Genomic DNA, 17715 nt, shown 5'->3' with positions numbered 1-17715 from the left:
TCCTCAACAAAAAAAAAAACTTAAAATTTGAAGTTAACTAGAAATAACGCGAAGTTGATAAAATTTAGAGTTTGCGAGGAGATACGACAAACTTGCCCCAACATAAAATAAAGGTGAGAATTCAAGGACATTCAACTTTACGTGAAGTTGATAATTGAGAACCGTTAAATGATTTGATTAATTTGAATAAATTTTCATCGAACGACTTTCAACTATCAACTTTACGAAATTGACTGCACCTGATTTTAAATCCCATCCTCAGCAAGAACTTCTTACCTAGTGTAAGGTTCTCAGGGGAGTCGTTTGTCCAGTGGATTGAAGGGAGTGAATCGAGCAGCAATCCCAAAACCACCATTTAGCTGGAGAAAGTGAAAATACTAGCTTTTTGATTGGATGATTGCGCACCTTCAGATTGATTTCAAAAATTTTCAATTTTCCATTCAAATTCTAAAACTGTTCTACACTCAAACCCTCTCTTTCACTTGAAAGAAGATATTGCAGCAATCCCAATTAAATTTTCCGCCCAAATTTGATTTTAAAGGAAGTGGTTGTACAGCTGATTGAGCGGGAATTTTTCCGCTCAAATTTGGCCCAATAAAACAAATTTCCTAATTCATCTATCTCCTCATGCTCCCATTCACTCTCATAACTACCCTCTTTTTTTCGAACCCCCCTGACATTCTAAAACTCTCATTCTCATCCTCTGAAATCTTTTTCCATTGAAAATCTTGAGCGGGAAAACAGGAGATTGCGTTCCCAATAAGAAGAAGGTGTGTCGCCGGCGATTCTCTCTCATCCGTTGCTGCCGGAATGTCTCAGACGGTGTCGATCCCCCGTGACAACACCTCCACAGATGACATCACCAAAAACGCCCAAGCATCGTCGAATGGGGTGGCTGCCGCTGCTACGAGGCTGAGGATCTTCATTAAGTTTTACTCAATGTATGGGCACGTGGAAGGCCTAGCAAGGAGGCTGAAGAAGGGCGTGGACGGCGTTGAGGGAGTGGAAGTGGTTCTCTACAGGGTGCTGGAGTTGCTCCCGGCAGAGATTCAGAGTATGGATACCATTTTTATAGTTTATTTTTTTAATTAAAAGTTGAAATCAAGATGATGAAATTGTTTAATTTTTTAATTTAATGATTCCGTACAAAAGAAGATTTGCCATTAGTCCAGCTTAGTTCATGACTTCATTCTCCATATGCCAATGAAATGGAGTAATTTGTCAGTGTTGAATTGTTTAACGAGTATATGATAATCCATGCTCCAGTAAAAACATTAAAGAAGATGAAGTTCGTGTTGCTGCTGAAACCTGAGGTTATTTTGTTGGAGAAATATTTTTTTGTGGTGGTGTTGTGTATTCATTGTGTCATCTTTGCTTAGCATTTACCTGCAATTTAATGATACCTGCTTGCTTTATGATCAGTTGGCGGGAATGAAGGGGAGTTTGATGGATGGAAGTGGTCGAGGCCTAATGGAGGGCATGGAAAACTAACATCAGCACTGAAGACATAAAAGATTTAAACAAAAGGTATTGCCTAAATAAAACTATATTTTATTTTTTTTAAAATATTTTATACAAAACACTTTCCTTATGGGTGTTAATCATAGTCCAAAATGGATTGAGTTGAATTTGTCATTTTCCTGTGAATGTTATGGATTGAGTTCTACTAATATTTGGAGCAAAATTTACATAAAATTTTGTAGGTTACAGATTATGATTGGTTAAAAAAATATATACATGTGCTTTTATTAAAACTTGGCCCAAATTTGGTTTTGTTTATGGGTGTTAATTTTATTTTCAAAGTGTTTTATACACCTTCATGTACTGATTGATTATCCATATTATATCCAATATATACTCATAATTTGTGGACATTCCTGAATTATTTAATACTGTATAATTTTCACTTGGATTTTTAGATGTTCCTATTAAGACATTAAAGATATATGGGGCCGAGCCGCCGAGCAACCCTACCTATGCATTAGAAGAACCAATTGTTTCAGTTGGTGACAATGAGATTCATGCCTGTATTTATATGTGATCTTATATAAACGACTATTACTCTAAAGGGCCTCGACGGTTTTTATGTTGATGAAGATTGGTAATGGGTTGTTTAATTAAACTTAAATGATGATCAGTTATTTTTTTTTGTTTTATTGACTAATTATATTTTTCTTTCCTTTTTTAACTATAATAAATGTTTGATATCTACATTTTAAAACAAATGTTGCTGCCTCTCATACTTTACCACGTGTTTTGCAGATTTTTCATGTTTAGTGGACAGAGTGATGGAAAAGAATGACGTTTCTTTGGTTTCATCCGGTGATAAATTAAGTTACTATATTGAGTGATTAGAGGTAAGTGTAATGGCGTCTGTTGCATAGATTTTTTTAGTTTTTATATATTTGCATGTGTTATGCTCCCTTTTTTCTTTTAAAGAAAAACTAACTTTTTACTGATTACTTTTCTACTGCTTATTGAGGGAGCTCGAGTCTTTTGCAGGTAGACAAGATAGAATCATTTACAACGAAAAGCACATTGACAATTTTGGTATTGTTCACCAAAGGTATAGGTGATTTCCTGAAATTTCGTTATCTTGATTGTAATACCTCTTCTGTTTTTTATGCAATTTTATATCATTGCCAACGTGATTGATTTCTTTCACACTTTACCACTATGCTCACGTTAGAGGATTACCAAATCCATGTTATAGTATTAATTACCCAAGTGTGTGTTTGTCTGAGTAACATTTACTTACTACATATGATTTTTTGTGGCCAAGTTTAGCCATTTTCCTCTATCATTTTTTTATATTTTTTTTATTTTTAATTTAAAATCATTTTATTGTGTTGTGATGACTCTAATTCTTTTATTACTTATTAATTCTTCTCACACCTGCTTAGTATTTTTTCTTCTTTCTTTTGCTTAGTGTTTTATTTTTATTTTTTTAATATATAAACTGGATGCGCATGAAAAGCTATGTTGGTATATAATTGTTTTACATATAAAAGAAATTTTATTTTACTGTGTTACACAAGATAAATGAGGTGAAACCGAGTTTAAAAGAGCAGAATCATGTTATTCGCAAAAGGTTCAGTTACCATCTCATCTAAATTATGTTATTATATAAGACTATAAGTAAAGAATCGTCTTTAGTTCAAGAAATGGTCCCTCAATTTGGATATAGTAAGCTATTTAGAATATGCAAACTTTTATAAACACGAGATTGGACAAATTTAAAATATTAGTCTAAAGATCAATTTTGTCATGTTGATTTTGCACTTTGCTAAAGTGTATGCATTCTTTCTTTTTCCTCCTAATGTTTTCATTCATTTGCAACAAAAGAACCTTTCTACTTTCTTATGCTATATTAGTCTTTCTTTGTTATCTTTAACATTAGTGGGCTTTGTGTTTCAACATTAGTGTTGTCTTCTTTTTCTTTTTCCCTCAAGTTTTTAATTTTTTTGTTGTTTTTTATTTCAGGCATATATGAATGAGTTGTCATAGATGTCACCCCTATTTTTTAGAGCAAGAATTAGTTCATAGAATACAAAGTGTGTCATACCTTTAAGGTATATATTTCTTTTTATTTTTTTTTTGAAGTGTTTTTTTTGTTGGTTCTGTGAATATGATGTTTCATGAACATAAATAAGTAATCCTGATTCATATCTCTGATCTGAGTCTTATTGCCCTGTATAATGGAGAGTCGCAAAGAAAAATTACACAATTTGGTTTTGCAGAGCAAGATTAATGAAACAAAGGATGTTATGAAGCGTAAAGCTTATGAGATTGATAATAATAATGTGGTAGGTGGAGGTTTTTCGTTTTCATTTTGTTCTGTTAAGTAAATAAATAAATTATTTATTTAAATTTTGGAGGTGCGAAAATGGTAAACCCACGAGTCCATAACCATTTATAAGTTTGTCAACTGAAGGTTAGTTCTTTGTTTTGGAAAATAGTGTATAGAGTTGTCAAAGATGTCACCCTCTGCTCCAATTTATTTTTTGTTTTTTTGATCCACATGTTAATGAATTTGAATTCTGAAACAATTTAGAGCATACAAAATGCTCTCTTTTATGAGCAGCAAGAGGAACATTTACTGTGCAACTTGAACTATTTGTAGTTGCCAAGTCAAATAGAGATAGAACTTCTTTGATTATTTGCTTTTGGTGTTACTTTTAGTGCTAATGTTTCACATGTATTAAGGACTACATTAGCTGTTTCCTTACTCATTTACTCTCTAAAATGTTGTGCAATTATAGTGGTTCATTATTTTTCATTTTTGATTGAGGAGTTGTTTTTGTGATGTAGATGGAGCATGAAAAATGTGATTTTGATGTCAATGATTATGGTGAGGAGGATGAGAAGGAACAAGGAGAAGAGGAAGAAAATGGAGAGGAGAGAACACTTGAGGAAGACCAAAGTGGATGAAATAATGATGAGATGGAATAACTTGAGAAAGTGTATAAAGATCTTTATCACCAGGAGCTATAGCAATTATTAACCTTTTATTCTTAACATTGATTTAATAATATTTGATTCCATCATATTTTCAGTTGTTTTAATAGGTACATGTGTAAGGACATTAAGAAGAGTATTTATAATGTGTGATCAAGACATGGCTGGTAGCCTCATTGATGAACTAAATGAATACCAGATTTTTGATCGAGTCCTCCCTTCCTCCTTTTATTCCTTGCTTTTTTAATTGCATACCATGAATATACCTGTCTTTAGTTTTGGAATTCACAGATCCACAAGTTAGATGCTTCAGTGCATTGTTGCAGCCATCAAGAGGCTTATAGAGCAATATTCAAGAGACTTGGATTCTTCATTTTTTACTATCTTGAAGTTCTAATTTTTCTTCTATGTGGTATTTTCATTTAATTGTTTTTTGGTTCATACAATGTCATAAGAAAAAATGTGTCTAATTACTAAAATAGAATAGTAAATGTTAGACATACTAGCAAAATTAGCTGTAAACTCTTTTAATTTGAGCTACAGACATATGTAGCAGAGTTTTGTTGGTAATACACCATGAGTTTTGACAAAATGGTAATCTTGCTTTCCATAAAATACTTGCTTCAATTTAAACTTTTTTGAGTCAAAGTACATAATTTATTTTGGTAGTATTAAAAATTTAAAAGGGATTATTTTCATTGCAAATAAAATATTTTTGTGATAACATTTGTTAGGTGTATAATTAACTTAAAAAGCGAACCTTACTTTATTAAAAATTTAACAGTTTTTGGCACAAAATTTAATTTTGGCTAGGTATTGTTTTCCTCAAGATTTTTAGTTCATATGAAAGATTGATGCATTAGCACATAGATTTATTTTTATAATTTTATACATCAAGTGATAAGTTTGAGGCTATATAGTTTTATTCATTCATTCACTATTGATAGAGGGGATGAGATCCCTTTGATCGAGTCCATTTTAACTAATTAAGCATAAATTGAATACTCTATAAAATTAATAAATAATTTGATTTAAGTTTTTAAATGATATAATTTTTAACTCTAGGATATCCTTTGCTGTTGATTTTAAATTAAAAAGATGATATTGACTTGAAATAATATGATATCTTTTGCAGCTGAACAAAAAAGGTTTAGAATTTAAGGTTTAGAAAAAATTTATACATGATTTTATGAGAAATTTTTAAAATAATAATTAGCATTATTAAACTTTGAGTAACTCCATACTTTATAGATGCTGTTTGTATTTGTTTGTTTAGAAAGATGTTGGATAAGAAATTTTAAATTTAGAACTAATTAGGATTTACAATATTTATTGTGAAATTTAGTAAAGAGTAGTATTAGTCCTTGCTTTTAGCAAAGATTAAAAAAGGTTTTTGGCTGATTTTTTTTTTGTTGCTAAACATTTCCGTTAAAAAAATTGAACATATTCTTAATCTTTGGTGTGCTTTGTTATATTTATTGTACTTAAAGCATCATTGTAAAGTTAAAAGATGAATGTGAGCAAAAATGCAACATATCTTAAAAACCATTTACACCTTCCTATTAAAAGCAAATTTTGTAATTACTAAGCTTCTTTTTGCAATGCCATTCCATTTTAGAAATCTATATTTATGTCACTTTGGGTGGTACACTTATTAAAAAGTTAAAAAATAAAAAAAATTTAAAAATATTATCTTAAAGTTTGCATCAGTTTTATTTTATGACTAGCATTTGAAATTGGATGCATAAAGTTTGATAAGATGAACTTAAATTTAAATTGCATGATTGACAAGGCCGTATTAGGTAAGTATTTTTTAACTCATGATTGACAGTAATATTTTCATGTTCTTTTGAATATCTTTTTTCAAGTTTTTTAATATTAATTTTTTGGATAATTTTTTTTTCTCTTCCTTCTTTAAGTTTATGTTTTTTTGAAGCATTAAAAGATAGAGACTAATAGTGCAAATGAAGATTGAGAATGTATAACTCTAGAATTAAAATTTAAATGAAGATTTATCAATATTTTTACTTGAGGTAGAAATATTAGGTATAGAATGCAATATGTTGTATTAAGGACCAAAAATCTTCGGCAACGGTAGTGTAGTGTAGCCATGCCAATTCTAGAGCTATGATGCCATTTTTTTTATTAATATTTTTAACTAAAGCCGATATTTTTAAGATCTTTTAAAAGGGATGCACATAATTGAAAAGTTTTTAGATCCTTTGTGCATACAATTTTATTGATGACATAATGAGGGTCATGAACAATTTGTTAAAGCAATTTCGAAATTTTTTTTATTTTACTATAAAATGCAAATTATTTGTTAAAGTATAAAAGAAATTTAAGTAATTACAATAATTTATTATAAATTATTATTAAAAATACATATACAAAATTCTATCTTTAATTAGCTAAATCTACAAAAAAAAAGAAACAATTAGCATTTATTTTTGACTTCTAGCATTTATTTTAAATTATAATTCTTTAAACATATTAGTAGGGTGGGTTTAGGTTGCAAGTCATACTATCTTCACATCACTTATGATAGTATTTGTCAATTTTAAAAATTTTAAAAAATATTACAATAGATTTAGATTTAAACTTGATAGGAGAGATTAATTCGATAGTTTACTTAGAATCACGTAAAATCTTGATTGATTTTTTTTTTTTAATGTTTGACAAAAAAAAAGTTTGATTTAAGTAACATGATTGTTTACAAATTGCAACTATGAACTATAGATTATTTACATGACTAAATTTATTGATAGAAAGTTATTGATGAACTAAATCCTTTTAAAGTTAGGACTTAAGTGATAGTTACGAATTCTTTTTTTATGTGAATTATGTACATGAACCAATTCTTTAATATACTTTAATTAATCAAATCATTATTTTACTGTCTTTTTTATTTTTGAAGTTTGTGATACTATTATTCGAATTGACATTCACATCATGAAAAGACATATCGCTAAACCCATCTCAATTCACTTTTAACCATGGTTGGTTTTTCTAATTTTGATTATTTTATACAGGAGAGATTGGTGAAGGAGAATGCTTGGCTTCATTTAGCAATTTTATTAAAAGATTTAGGATAAATATCTACTTCTAATTGTTTCTCACTAAATTTTAAAGATTTTACTATTTGTTTTAACAATGTTTGCCATAGATATATTCTTATTAAACTGTGAATTTGTATTCTTATTAAACTCCATTCTTTGCTGTTTGTGATAATAAATGAGACATATAGCATAGTTGGAAGAAATTGTATTTTTGAACATCTAAATTTACCTATATTTCTTAAAAAGCTAAATAATTTTTTTTTTCTGATTTATCACATTACATGCATAGGTTTGATGTACTGATTTTAAGTTATCGTATACTTTCTATTTTAAAACAAAATTTTTTAATAACAATATAACATATTATTTTTAAATTGGTCACTTTTATTATTAATGATACTTTTTTAATGTATTACTCTTTTCCTATCTACATTGGCAATTTATTCGTGCGTTTGTACGAGTAAAACAAATAATACCATTATGAGATCAATGTCAACTATATTTAAATTATTAATTGGTGTGAAAAATAAATGAACACTATTAGTATTTGAAAAAGTAATGTACTCTAATTTAATACATAATAAAGTACTATTTTAATTTTTAATTCGCAGAGAATTTAGAACATTATTTATATTTTGACAGAATCACTTATGAATAATAACATAACATAATATTTCGTAGCTTTTTTTTAGAAAAAGATAAATAAGTCCTTGATCTTTTGATCCACGGATATTTAATTCTGTGAGAATTTAAAAATGCATTTAAATTCCTAACATTTTTAAAATTTGGACATATCGATCTCTCATGTTTACTTACGAAAAAATTAAACGTGACTCCCGTTATACTGACCTGATTGATATGAATACACACGTGAAAGAATTTTTAAAATGAGATAAATTAGACCCAAAGATGGATGTGTTCAAATTTTAAAGAGGTTAAAAATTTAAATATATTTTTAAATCTTCAAAACTTAAATGTCAGCGAACTAAAAAGTTAGAAATTAATTTGTCATTTTCTTTTTTTTAATAACAATTTTTTTGTTTGCTTAAAAATTTTCATATATTTTTCAAACAATATCAATATTTCTTTATTTTTAACACCAAATAATATCTCAAATATGTTTTACATTCACGTTATTATAGTCTTTATTTATCTTGCCCGCGCATTACTTTATGCCAAATAATATTTTAAATATATTTTATGCCAAATAATATCTTGCTAGTTATTTATTATTAGGGGGTAAGTATGGTTTTGGTCCCTAGAGTTTATCGTCAGAATCAAAACCGTCCCTCATTTAATTTTTTATTTAAAATCGTCCTTAACGATTTTTTTCGTATTAAAATCGTTCTTTTTTATTTAAAATTTTAATTTAATTTCTAAATTACTCCTGCTTTAAAAAAAAGGGTAAGTATTGTTTTGGTCCCTAACGTTGAGAACGACGATGTTGGGCGCCACTGTTGGCAAAACCTTGTGCAGAAGGAAATGGAGTCCAAGCAGTTCGAGTGCGCTGTGGTTTTCGTCAGTTCCAAGAACTAAAGCGCCGTTGGAGATGGCTGAAAGAGATGGGGAACTGAGGGTCTTCGTTGTTGCAGGCGAAGTCTCTGGAGACTCCATTGCTTCTCGTGTCATGGCTTCCCTCAAGCTTCTCTCCCCTTTCCCTCTTCGCTTTGCTGGTGTTGGAGGGTAACACCGTTTTCTTCGCTCTTAAATCATCAATAAGAAAAGAAGCAAAGAGAAATTGAAAATGTTCATCTCATAATGATTGATTGTGATCTATGCAAATCGAGAATTGATGATTGAAGTCATATTGATGAAGAACCTAGAGTTAGTTAGAATTAGTTAAATTTCCTTTTCTAGCTGTTGCTTAGCTTGCATAGTTAGTTACATGATTACATTCTAGGGACTTGTATATAAGCTGACTGTGATTCTGTAATCAATGAAAGGATTCGTTTTCTCCATTTGTAACTTTGATCACTCTCTTTTCTCTTTGGAACTTGGAAGAACTCATTTTGGAGTTCTGTTAACTTTTATGTTACTATCTATCATTTTGATGTTTATCTATTTCAGGGCTAAGATGTCAAGTGAAGGAATGCAATCTCTTTTTCCCATTGAGGATATCTCGGTCATGGGAATTTGGGAACTACTGCCGCATTTGTATAGAATCCGAGTGAGTGTGTGAATATTATCTTCCTTGCTTTCTTTGCAATAGTCAACATTTCTAGTTAAGAGGGTAATATACCCTACCTTTTTATAGTAGCTGAAGTTTTGCTATGACTTTATTAATTTGAATTTTGAAACATAAGCGCACTAGCCTTCCATCTACTGGGGTATGGAAGGACAGATGTAAGCAGCCTTATTCTAATAAGCCAATATTAGGTCACAAGGAAGCAAAGCATTCTGTTGTACTAAGGCTCACCCTTATTGATATGAAGTATAATTTTTTAGATTTTTATTTAAAATAAGTAGGACATGTAATTATGTTAGCACTAACTGTTAAGGAATGTTCTTATTCTTTAGAATTTTTTTTAGATCAACCTCCTAAAGATGAACATTGAAATTGAGTCCTAGGTTTGTTTGTTGGATTTTGTTATGTAGATGTCATGTATGTGTTAGTGAAATGAGATATTCAGAACATAAATTTCGATTGCTTATTTAAAATTTTCAGGTGAGATTGAAGGAAACTGTAGAAGCAGCTGCTTCATTTGAGCCTCATGTTGTATTAACCGTAGACTCTAAAGGCTTTTCTTTCCGGTTCTTGAAGCAGCTAAGAGGTACTAATTCCCCTGCCTTGCTGGGAAAACTGCTACATTTATATTGTTGACAGTTAAGCTGTATGCAAGTGGGGGAATGGCTTTGCAGCTAGATATAATCAGCAAAAACCACACTGGCCAGTACACTTTCACTATGTAGCACCATCATTCTGGGCATGGAAAGGAGGCGAAGCAAGACTCAGAGGGCTAGCAGAAATTGTAGATCATCTATTGTGCATACTTCCGAATGAAGATAAAATATGTAAATTGAATGGAGTGTCTGCAACCTTTGTTGGCCATCCAGTCCTAGAAGATGTTCTAGAATTGAATTTGGTAAGACTCAATTATTTTGTAGTTTTAATAAAGCTTATTTCTGCTTATCATTAAATTTAAATTAAAACTGTGTTATAATTTATCTTTTCATTGTTCAATCGATCAAAATATATATTTATTCGTCTTTTATATGTGGCAAAACTTGTATTGGATTTTCTCACTGTGCTAAGTCGTTTGGTAAAGTTAAGTTTGTAGTAATTGCTGGATATTTTCACAGAGAAGCAATTACTTAGTCCCTGATTGGAGGGCTGAAGGCAATGCTGAAGATTTCCGAAATAAACATGTGATACCCTCAGGTATGGATAATCAGATGAAGATCCACATGCTCAATATGCTTTTCTCAATTGCTTAGTGTTTGTGGTGCAGGCACATGTAAGGATATTGTTTGATCTTTCACCAATTTTACTCTAATAAGTCTTTTTCTCAGATAAGTATTTGTTTTTGCTTTCTTTGCAGAAATAAATAGTAGGTGTGAAAGAAAAGGATATAAAAATTGGGTTTTATCATTTAAAAAATGAAAACATGAAAAAAAAAAAGATAGAAATAAATACGTTATATTTGATAGAATTGGGCTAAAGGTTATTTTTTACAGTCATATATAGTTTTTTTGTTCAGCTTTTGAAATCATATTTTGATGTAAAATCTCGTTGATCTTTAACTTCTAAGGAGCCACTGTTGTTAGCTTGCTTCCTGGAAGCAGGGTACAAGAAGTCACCCGGATGCTTCCCATCTTTGCAAACACATTGGAACTCCTGAAAGAGACTTTTCCTCAGATGATGACAGTCATTCATGTTGCGCCTAACAAGTATGTGGAAAATTTTATTGCTGAGGCTGTTCATAGATGGCCTCTTCCTTCTGTTTTAATTCCTGGCGGAATGACTCAGCTGAGATATGATGCCTTTAGTGTAAGGTCCCCTTGTACACTCATCTTTTACAAATATGTCGAAGTCGTTGGAATTTGGTTTCATGAACTCATCTTTTATTATATTTATTTTTCTATCAAAAATGGGAAAGAAGAAACAATTCCAGTGTTTCTTTTAGCTCATTGCAGATTCTGACAGAGCCAGCTTTATCAAATTTGTGTGCAGTATAGAAATACATAAATCTGAAGTTGCCTTGGCACCATAATTGGTGACAGCATAGGAAATTTTCAGTTTTGTTCCTGCCAATACAAATTACTGGTAGTTATGCTCAAAATGTTTCCTGAATAATGTTTTCAATCTATTCCTTCTGAGTACTTTCTCATGTTCATCTTATTATTACAATATTACTTTATATTAGACAGGACCATAATAGGATAATTTTCTGAACTTGGAAATGGTTTAAAGCTACAATCAACTAACTATGTGAATATAGATAAATTGATTTTAACAAAGCTTTAATATTCATTTGTTGACCCCATATACCTTACACTTTTTGCCTATAAGGCTGCATTCTTGACTTGTTCCTAGTTAACTTCAATTAACTGCATTGCAGGCAAGTAGAGTTGCATTATGCACATCTGGGACTGTTGCTGTGGAGCTGCAGCTTGCACGTCTACCTTGTGTTGTTGCATATCGTGCCAATATTTTGACTGAATGGTATATTAAGTACAAAGCTAAGATACAATACATTTCACTTCCCAATATTCTCTTGGATTCAGCTATTATTCCTAGTGTATGCTAAAATGCATGTAAAAATGAAAGCATTGCACTTTACTATTCAGTTGCAAAACAATATTTCTCTGGGACATTTGATGAGGTCTTGGCTCTATACTACAGGAATTTAATACACGATAACAATTTTCGAGAAGAACAAATAGTGGCAGCTGAAAAGTTTGTTAAGCTTCTATTGCCTTCAGAAAGAATACAAGGCAACCTTTCTCAACAAGATTTGATGAGAGCTAATTCTAACTACAGTCCAAGTGTAGTTGCAGCATTGACTATATTGAACTATGGAAAGCCTATATAACAAGTATCTAAGGACATCCAAATATTGAAGGATCTACGATATCAAATTATTTACAACGAAAGTTCAACATTGAGGTGGAGATTGTTACCTAATGTTCCAAACCACATGTAATCTAAAGCACTCGGAAATGCGTCAGGTTTTATTTATATTTATAATACATTTTTTAATTATATCAATATGCTTGTTACTGTCTTCTGACCATAATTAGTAAACAGAGGTTCCAAATGTTTACAATCATTCATAGAAGTTACTCATCTAAGAAGTTTTGTTGAGTAGATGTGAGATGAATAGCTTCTACCGAAAGCTTTTTGTTAGAAAAAAACTAAAACAAACATTTCTTTGACTGTCTTATTTTAGCCATTTCCATAACTCAAGATCATTTGAGAAGAGAGATATGCAAAGACTATCTGTTATCTACTATAGTGTGAACACATGTCAGATTTCTTCATTGAACCTGTTGTTTTGGAGGCCAATGGAGTGATACAATCCCTTGCAAGTGATTTTGTTTGAGGTTCAACACTAACTCTTTGATGCTTCCTATTGCATCTAGATGTGAGAGTGAGAGGAGCAAATCTGAGCATATATCCATACATGAATGGTTAGGCTTTAAGTTTTTTAAAATGTCAGATGATCACTTAGATACCTTTCCATTTATGCAATATCTAACTGCTCGGATTTTTTCCTCTCACTCTCGCATAAGCTCACTTTTTGCACTAGATACCGATATGCAAGACTCTTAGATGCCTGGATTAGGCCTATCTTGTTCTTGAGATTAAATTTTGAATATTAAACTTGAGATTTGCATCTCAGTTGGCAATCGTCACTCTTGAAGTAAAAATAGAGATATTCCATTATGTACTTGATAGGAACTGGTAATTCTATCGTAGAATAAGTGTATACTATATAGAACTTCCGACAAGAAGCTCATGTTATAGGTTATTTCAAGAAAACAAACATAGAAGAACAAGCATATTCTCTAAGTAGGAGAAGAAAATGAAAAGGTAACAAACAAGATAAGCTGTATACAATCTTCATCAGAAATCATAAAACTATTGTCTATTGAATAATTAAAATATGGAAAGGATATTTGAGAACTCTCCACTCTCTTCTCTAATCCACTCCTTTTTAGTTATGGAAATTAACTCTTCTAAGTGGAACTAGTTGGGTGTCCTAACACTACTACTTTCCAATTACATGGAAATTTCAAGCTGATTTAAAAGCTTTATAGCTTGTTGGACCCATAATCTGGAAGTAACATGCATTCTTAATTTATTATTTATGTGGTCAACAATACTCCACATTTACTAAACCACAAAGAAATGCTTTTCTGGTTACATTTAGCTCCCTAATGACATCCCTCATATTTATTCTTTCTCTTGGAGATTCAACTGAGCAAGCTAGTCCAATTTTGATTAGAGAAAATACACACGACACTATGTTGCCTTCTTTTTCTGCTAATGGTTTCTCTAATTGTTTCAGTGGAAAGGTTGAGTCCACAATCTCCAAAAGCTTCTCTGGATATGCCCTTTCCACATAGTTATGAAGATTGTCACCGTCTTCAAAAAATTCTTCCGTGGGTCTTCTGCCAGTTAGCATTTCCAATACTAGAATCCCGAAAGAATATACATCACCTTGTGTTGACACCTCAGAACCTATTCCATACTCTGAACACGTTGATTATGGTCAATGATTAGCGATATAACATACCAACAATAATACAACAAGCATAAAATTCCATTCTAGAAAAGAATGGTCTAAAACTCCTGTTTTTTTTTAGAAAAGGAGATGTTAGAATTTAAAGTTTTCAGGTAATGATCATACCTGGAGGAGCATATCCAATGGTTCCTTTGAATCCACTTGTGCTGGATTGGTTATGAGAGGAGCCATTTATTGTTGAGAGAATCCTTGCTAATCCAAAATCAGTCACATGAGCTACCATGTCATCATCAAGAAGCACATTGCTTGGCTTTATATCACAATGAACAATAGGTTGTTCACACTCATAGTGAAGATAATGTAACGCTGAAGCTATATCTATAAGAATATTTAATCTGTGAGCAAGGTCCAAAGTATGTGTTCGATCTGCAGTTTCACCTTGTGGATGCAGCCACTTTTCTAAGCTTCCATTAGACATGTACTCAAAAACTAGTGCTTTGAATTCTTCCCCGCGATAATCTATGCTTGAGCAGCATGTAAGAATCTTCACAAGGTTTCGATGTCTAATAACTCTTAGTGCATTGCATTCAGTGACGAAACTCTTATGAGCTCCTCTCATTTGAAGGTTGATCACCTTTATGGCAACGACCCTGTCTTCTGATTTTAGGAATCCTGTGTACACAGAACCAAAACTCCCAGAACCAATCAAATTGTTGGTAGAAAACCTTTCTGTAGCAGCATATAAGCTTTGGTACGACACTATCGAGCTCTGGTCTGTTGTTTTTGATATCAAAGATGATAGTTGCTTTTGCCTCCTACTCCAACATATAGTAAGAATTGACAACAGTAGAAGACAAATGACCACACAAATTATGATTCTCACTAGCTTCAAGTTATGCTGCTTTTTTTGTTGGTTAGTATTGGGGCATGGTGGCAAGTGGAGCTTTGAGATGCCCCCACAAAGCTTCTTGTTGCCTGCTATTGATATTGCACTTGTATTCTTGAAAACTCCTTCTGTTGGTACCTTGCCATCCAATTTATTGAAAGACAAATTTAAGTATGTTAGTAGAGAAAGGCTCTGCAATGCTGTTGGAATCGATCCAGACAATTTGTTTTGTGATAGATCCAATTGGATGAGGCTCTTTAATGAAGCAATTGATGGAGGTATTGTCCCATAGAAGGAATTCCCCTGTAAGTTTAGGTATTCCAAATTTATACACTCTCCTATGGTTGTGGGAATCTCTCCAAACAGATCATTTTTAGATAGATCCAAAGTGCCAAGGTTATTAAGGGTTCCTACCTCGACGGATAGAGTGCCAGAAAATGAGTTATGAGATAAGTTCAACAATGTTGACAAGGTGAAAAGGCTGAATACCTCCAAAGGTATAGCACCACTAAGATTGTTCCCTGAAAGTTCCAGGTATTGTAACTTTTGCCAATTTCCAACTATGGGTGGAATTTTTCCTTCCAACTTGTTGTTTGAAATGCTTATTTGAAGCAATTGAGTAAGATTACCCAAGGAGCTAGGTATCTGTCCTGATAGTTGGTTTATCCCCAAACCTAACAGTTGGAGCTTATGAAGCTTCCCAAAAGTATTTGGAACAGTCCCAGTAAATTGATTGTATTCTAGAACCAAGGCAATTAAATTTATGTAATTTCCTATAGATTCAGGAATAGTTCCATATATCTGGTTATCACCAAGATATAGTCGAATGAGTTGGCTTGACAAATTACCTATGGAGTTGGGCAAAGGACCCCCAAATTTGTTGGTTGACAAAATCAAATTTTCCAATTTGGTACAATTTACCAAAGATGTAGTAAAATCCAAGTCATTATCTGAACCATTGCCTAGATTATTATAATTTAAGTTTAGCCAGTGAAGGTGTTTCAACATTCCTAGACTTGGAACTTGTCCAACAAAACTGTTAACACCAATATCAAATACTTGAAGTAAAGATGCATTTGTGATGGAAGTTGGGATAGGACCTGACATTTGATTTGCTCCAATGCCAAACACCTGCAGATTGGTGAGGGTGGAGAACATGTTGGCTGGAAGGGAGCCGTGAAATTGGTTTTCTGCAGCTGTGATGAAAAAGAGAGATGACATATTGTAAAGTGAAGCAGGAAGTGTACCGGACAATTTGTTTCCAGGTACTGCAAAAACTGACAAGTTTCTAAGTTGTCCCATTTCTTCTGGTAAATTGCCCTCCAAGTTATTATAGGCCAGAGAGAGAACATCAAGAGAAGAAATATTCCACATGGTAGGTGGGATTTGTCCGGAGAAATTATTTGTGAAAAGATTCAGCTTTTCAAGCTTCCTTAGTGATCCAATCTCTATTGGTATTTTGCCATGGAGATTGTTGCTTGACACATTTAAGTGCCTTAGATCAGAGCAATTTGTCAATTTGATAGGAAACTCCCCTGTTAGTATGTTGTTTGAGAGTGAGAGTTGTTGTAGTCTGAACAAACGACCCAACTCCGTTGGAATTTCTCCATAGAAGCTATTGTTTTGGAGGTAAAGGTTTCTCAAAAAGGAGAGATTGCCAATATAAGGCGATATAATCCCACGCAAATCAGATCTTTTAAGATTCAACATTACAACCCTTTGATGTTTGGTGCTGCATGTGACTCCATGCCAGTTACAAAAGTGGGTAGAGGTGTTCCATGATGTCAAAACTCCGTGTGGGTCATCAGATATTGATTCTTTGAACTTAAGCAATGCCATGAAATCAGTATCATTTCCCAAGGCGGCGGTGGCGGCTGTTGTAAGCTGTAGCCACACTAAGTATACATAAAAGAGAAAGGAAGCATGGAAGAGGTACATGGACCAGATTGGATATGGGGTGGAAACAAGAGGCATTGTTTTGTTGGAAAACTTGGCTGAGAGTATATGTGATATGATTTAGAGTATTTAGGCTTTAGATAGAGCAAAATGTTGTAATGCTGTTATAGATAGAAAATAATAGCTAGGGTGGTCTGCATGAAATATAGAAGGAAGTTTCATTGTGAACGATTCTTGTGTAATTTTCAACGACTTCAACTAAAGATGGATTAAAAAAATTGAAACTTAAGCAGGAGCTTCTTAGTACCTTTGACTTTGAGTTTATAATTGGATAAAAATTTAAAATTCACTTATCTATATGGAATCAGAAAAACCAGAATTTTTTAATGGGAATTCAGTAGGTTCATTGACCTATTTCACGTAGTGTGTGTACTTGTAGGTAACGACAGCTTTCTTGGACTGCTGTTAATTTCTGAAATATGTGGGATTCCCTATCTAGTTTGTTGCATTATTATTGCAATCCGTAGTTGAATTCATTTGTTGCTTTTGCAATCAGAAAGCAACTACCAAATACCATTGACTTTCTCTTCAAGTATTGGATTTAATTATGTCGAAGGATATCTTATAAAAAGAAAATATGGGTTCCGTATCAGCTACTAACACTCATTTCTTTTTGGCCCGTCGAATTATTAACTCACTTGTATGAATGGAGTCGATTGACAACATC

The 17715-nt window shown here is 32.2% G+C and overlaps 2 protein-coding genes and 1 long non-coding RNA gene across 3 annotated transcripts; 2 read left to right on the top strand and 1 right to left on the bottom strand.

Annotated features, from left to right (window-relative positions):
• Positions 1-348: 348 nt before the first annotated feature.
• Positions 349-2963, top strand: LOC127741690 (uncharacterized). Its single transcript, XR_008002887.1, has 4 exons — positions 349-1054; positions 1423-1527; positions 2263-2357; positions 2503-2963. It is a non-coding gene; the product is annotated as an uncharacterized LOC127741690 (long non-coding RNA).
• A 5989-nt stretch (positions 2964-8952) lies between these two features.
• On the top strand, positions 8953-12894 carry LOC107464585 (probable lipid-A-disaccharide synthase, mitochondrial). The gene is given in 7 exon segments (XM_021130391.2): positions 8953-9200; positions 9585-9684; positions 10183-10288; positions 10377-10600; positions 10818-10896; positions 11267-11505; positions 12077-12894. Coding segments are annotated over 7 exon segments (1464 nt in total). The 5' UTR covers positions 8953-8958; the 3' UTR covers positions 12551-12894.
• A 272-nt stretch (positions 12895-13166) lies between these two features.
• On the bottom strand, positions 13167-17365 carry LOC107464649 (probable LRR receptor-like serine/threonine-protein kinase At3g47570). Its single transcript, XM_016083586.3, has 2 exons — positions 14372-17365; positions 13167-14214 (listed from the first exon to the last, which is right to left on the bottom strand). The coding sequence occupies exons 1-2, from the start codon at positions 17064-17066 to the stop codon at positions 13835-13837; spliced, it is 3075 nt and encodes a 1024-aa protein (XP_015939072.1). The 5' UTR covers positions 17067-17365; the 3' UTR covers positions 13167-13834.
• Between the last annotated feature and the right edge of the window lie 350 nt (positions 17366-17715).

The sequence above is a fragment of the Arachis duranensis genome, chromosome 9, assembly GCF_000817695.3.
Source record: "Arachis duranensis cultivar V14167 chromosome 9, aradu.V14167.gnm2.J7QH, whole genome shotgun sequence".
Lineage (NCBI taxonomy): Eukaryota > Viridiplantae > Streptophyta > Magnoliopsida > Fabales > Fabaceae > Arachis > Arachis duranensis.
The sequence above is the reverse complement of the archived record's forward strand: the minus strand, read 5'-3'. Positions and strand labels throughout refer to the sequence as shown.

Coding starts and splice junctions, on each gene's coding strand:
- LOC107464649 (XM_016083586.3), bottom strand. CDS start 17,066: ATGCCTCTTGTTTCCACCCCATATCCAATCTGGTCCATGTACCTCTTC. Junction 14,215..14,371: donor CATTGGATATGCTCCTCCAG/GTATGATCATTA, acceptor CAACGTGTTCAG/AGTATGGAATAGGTTCTGAG.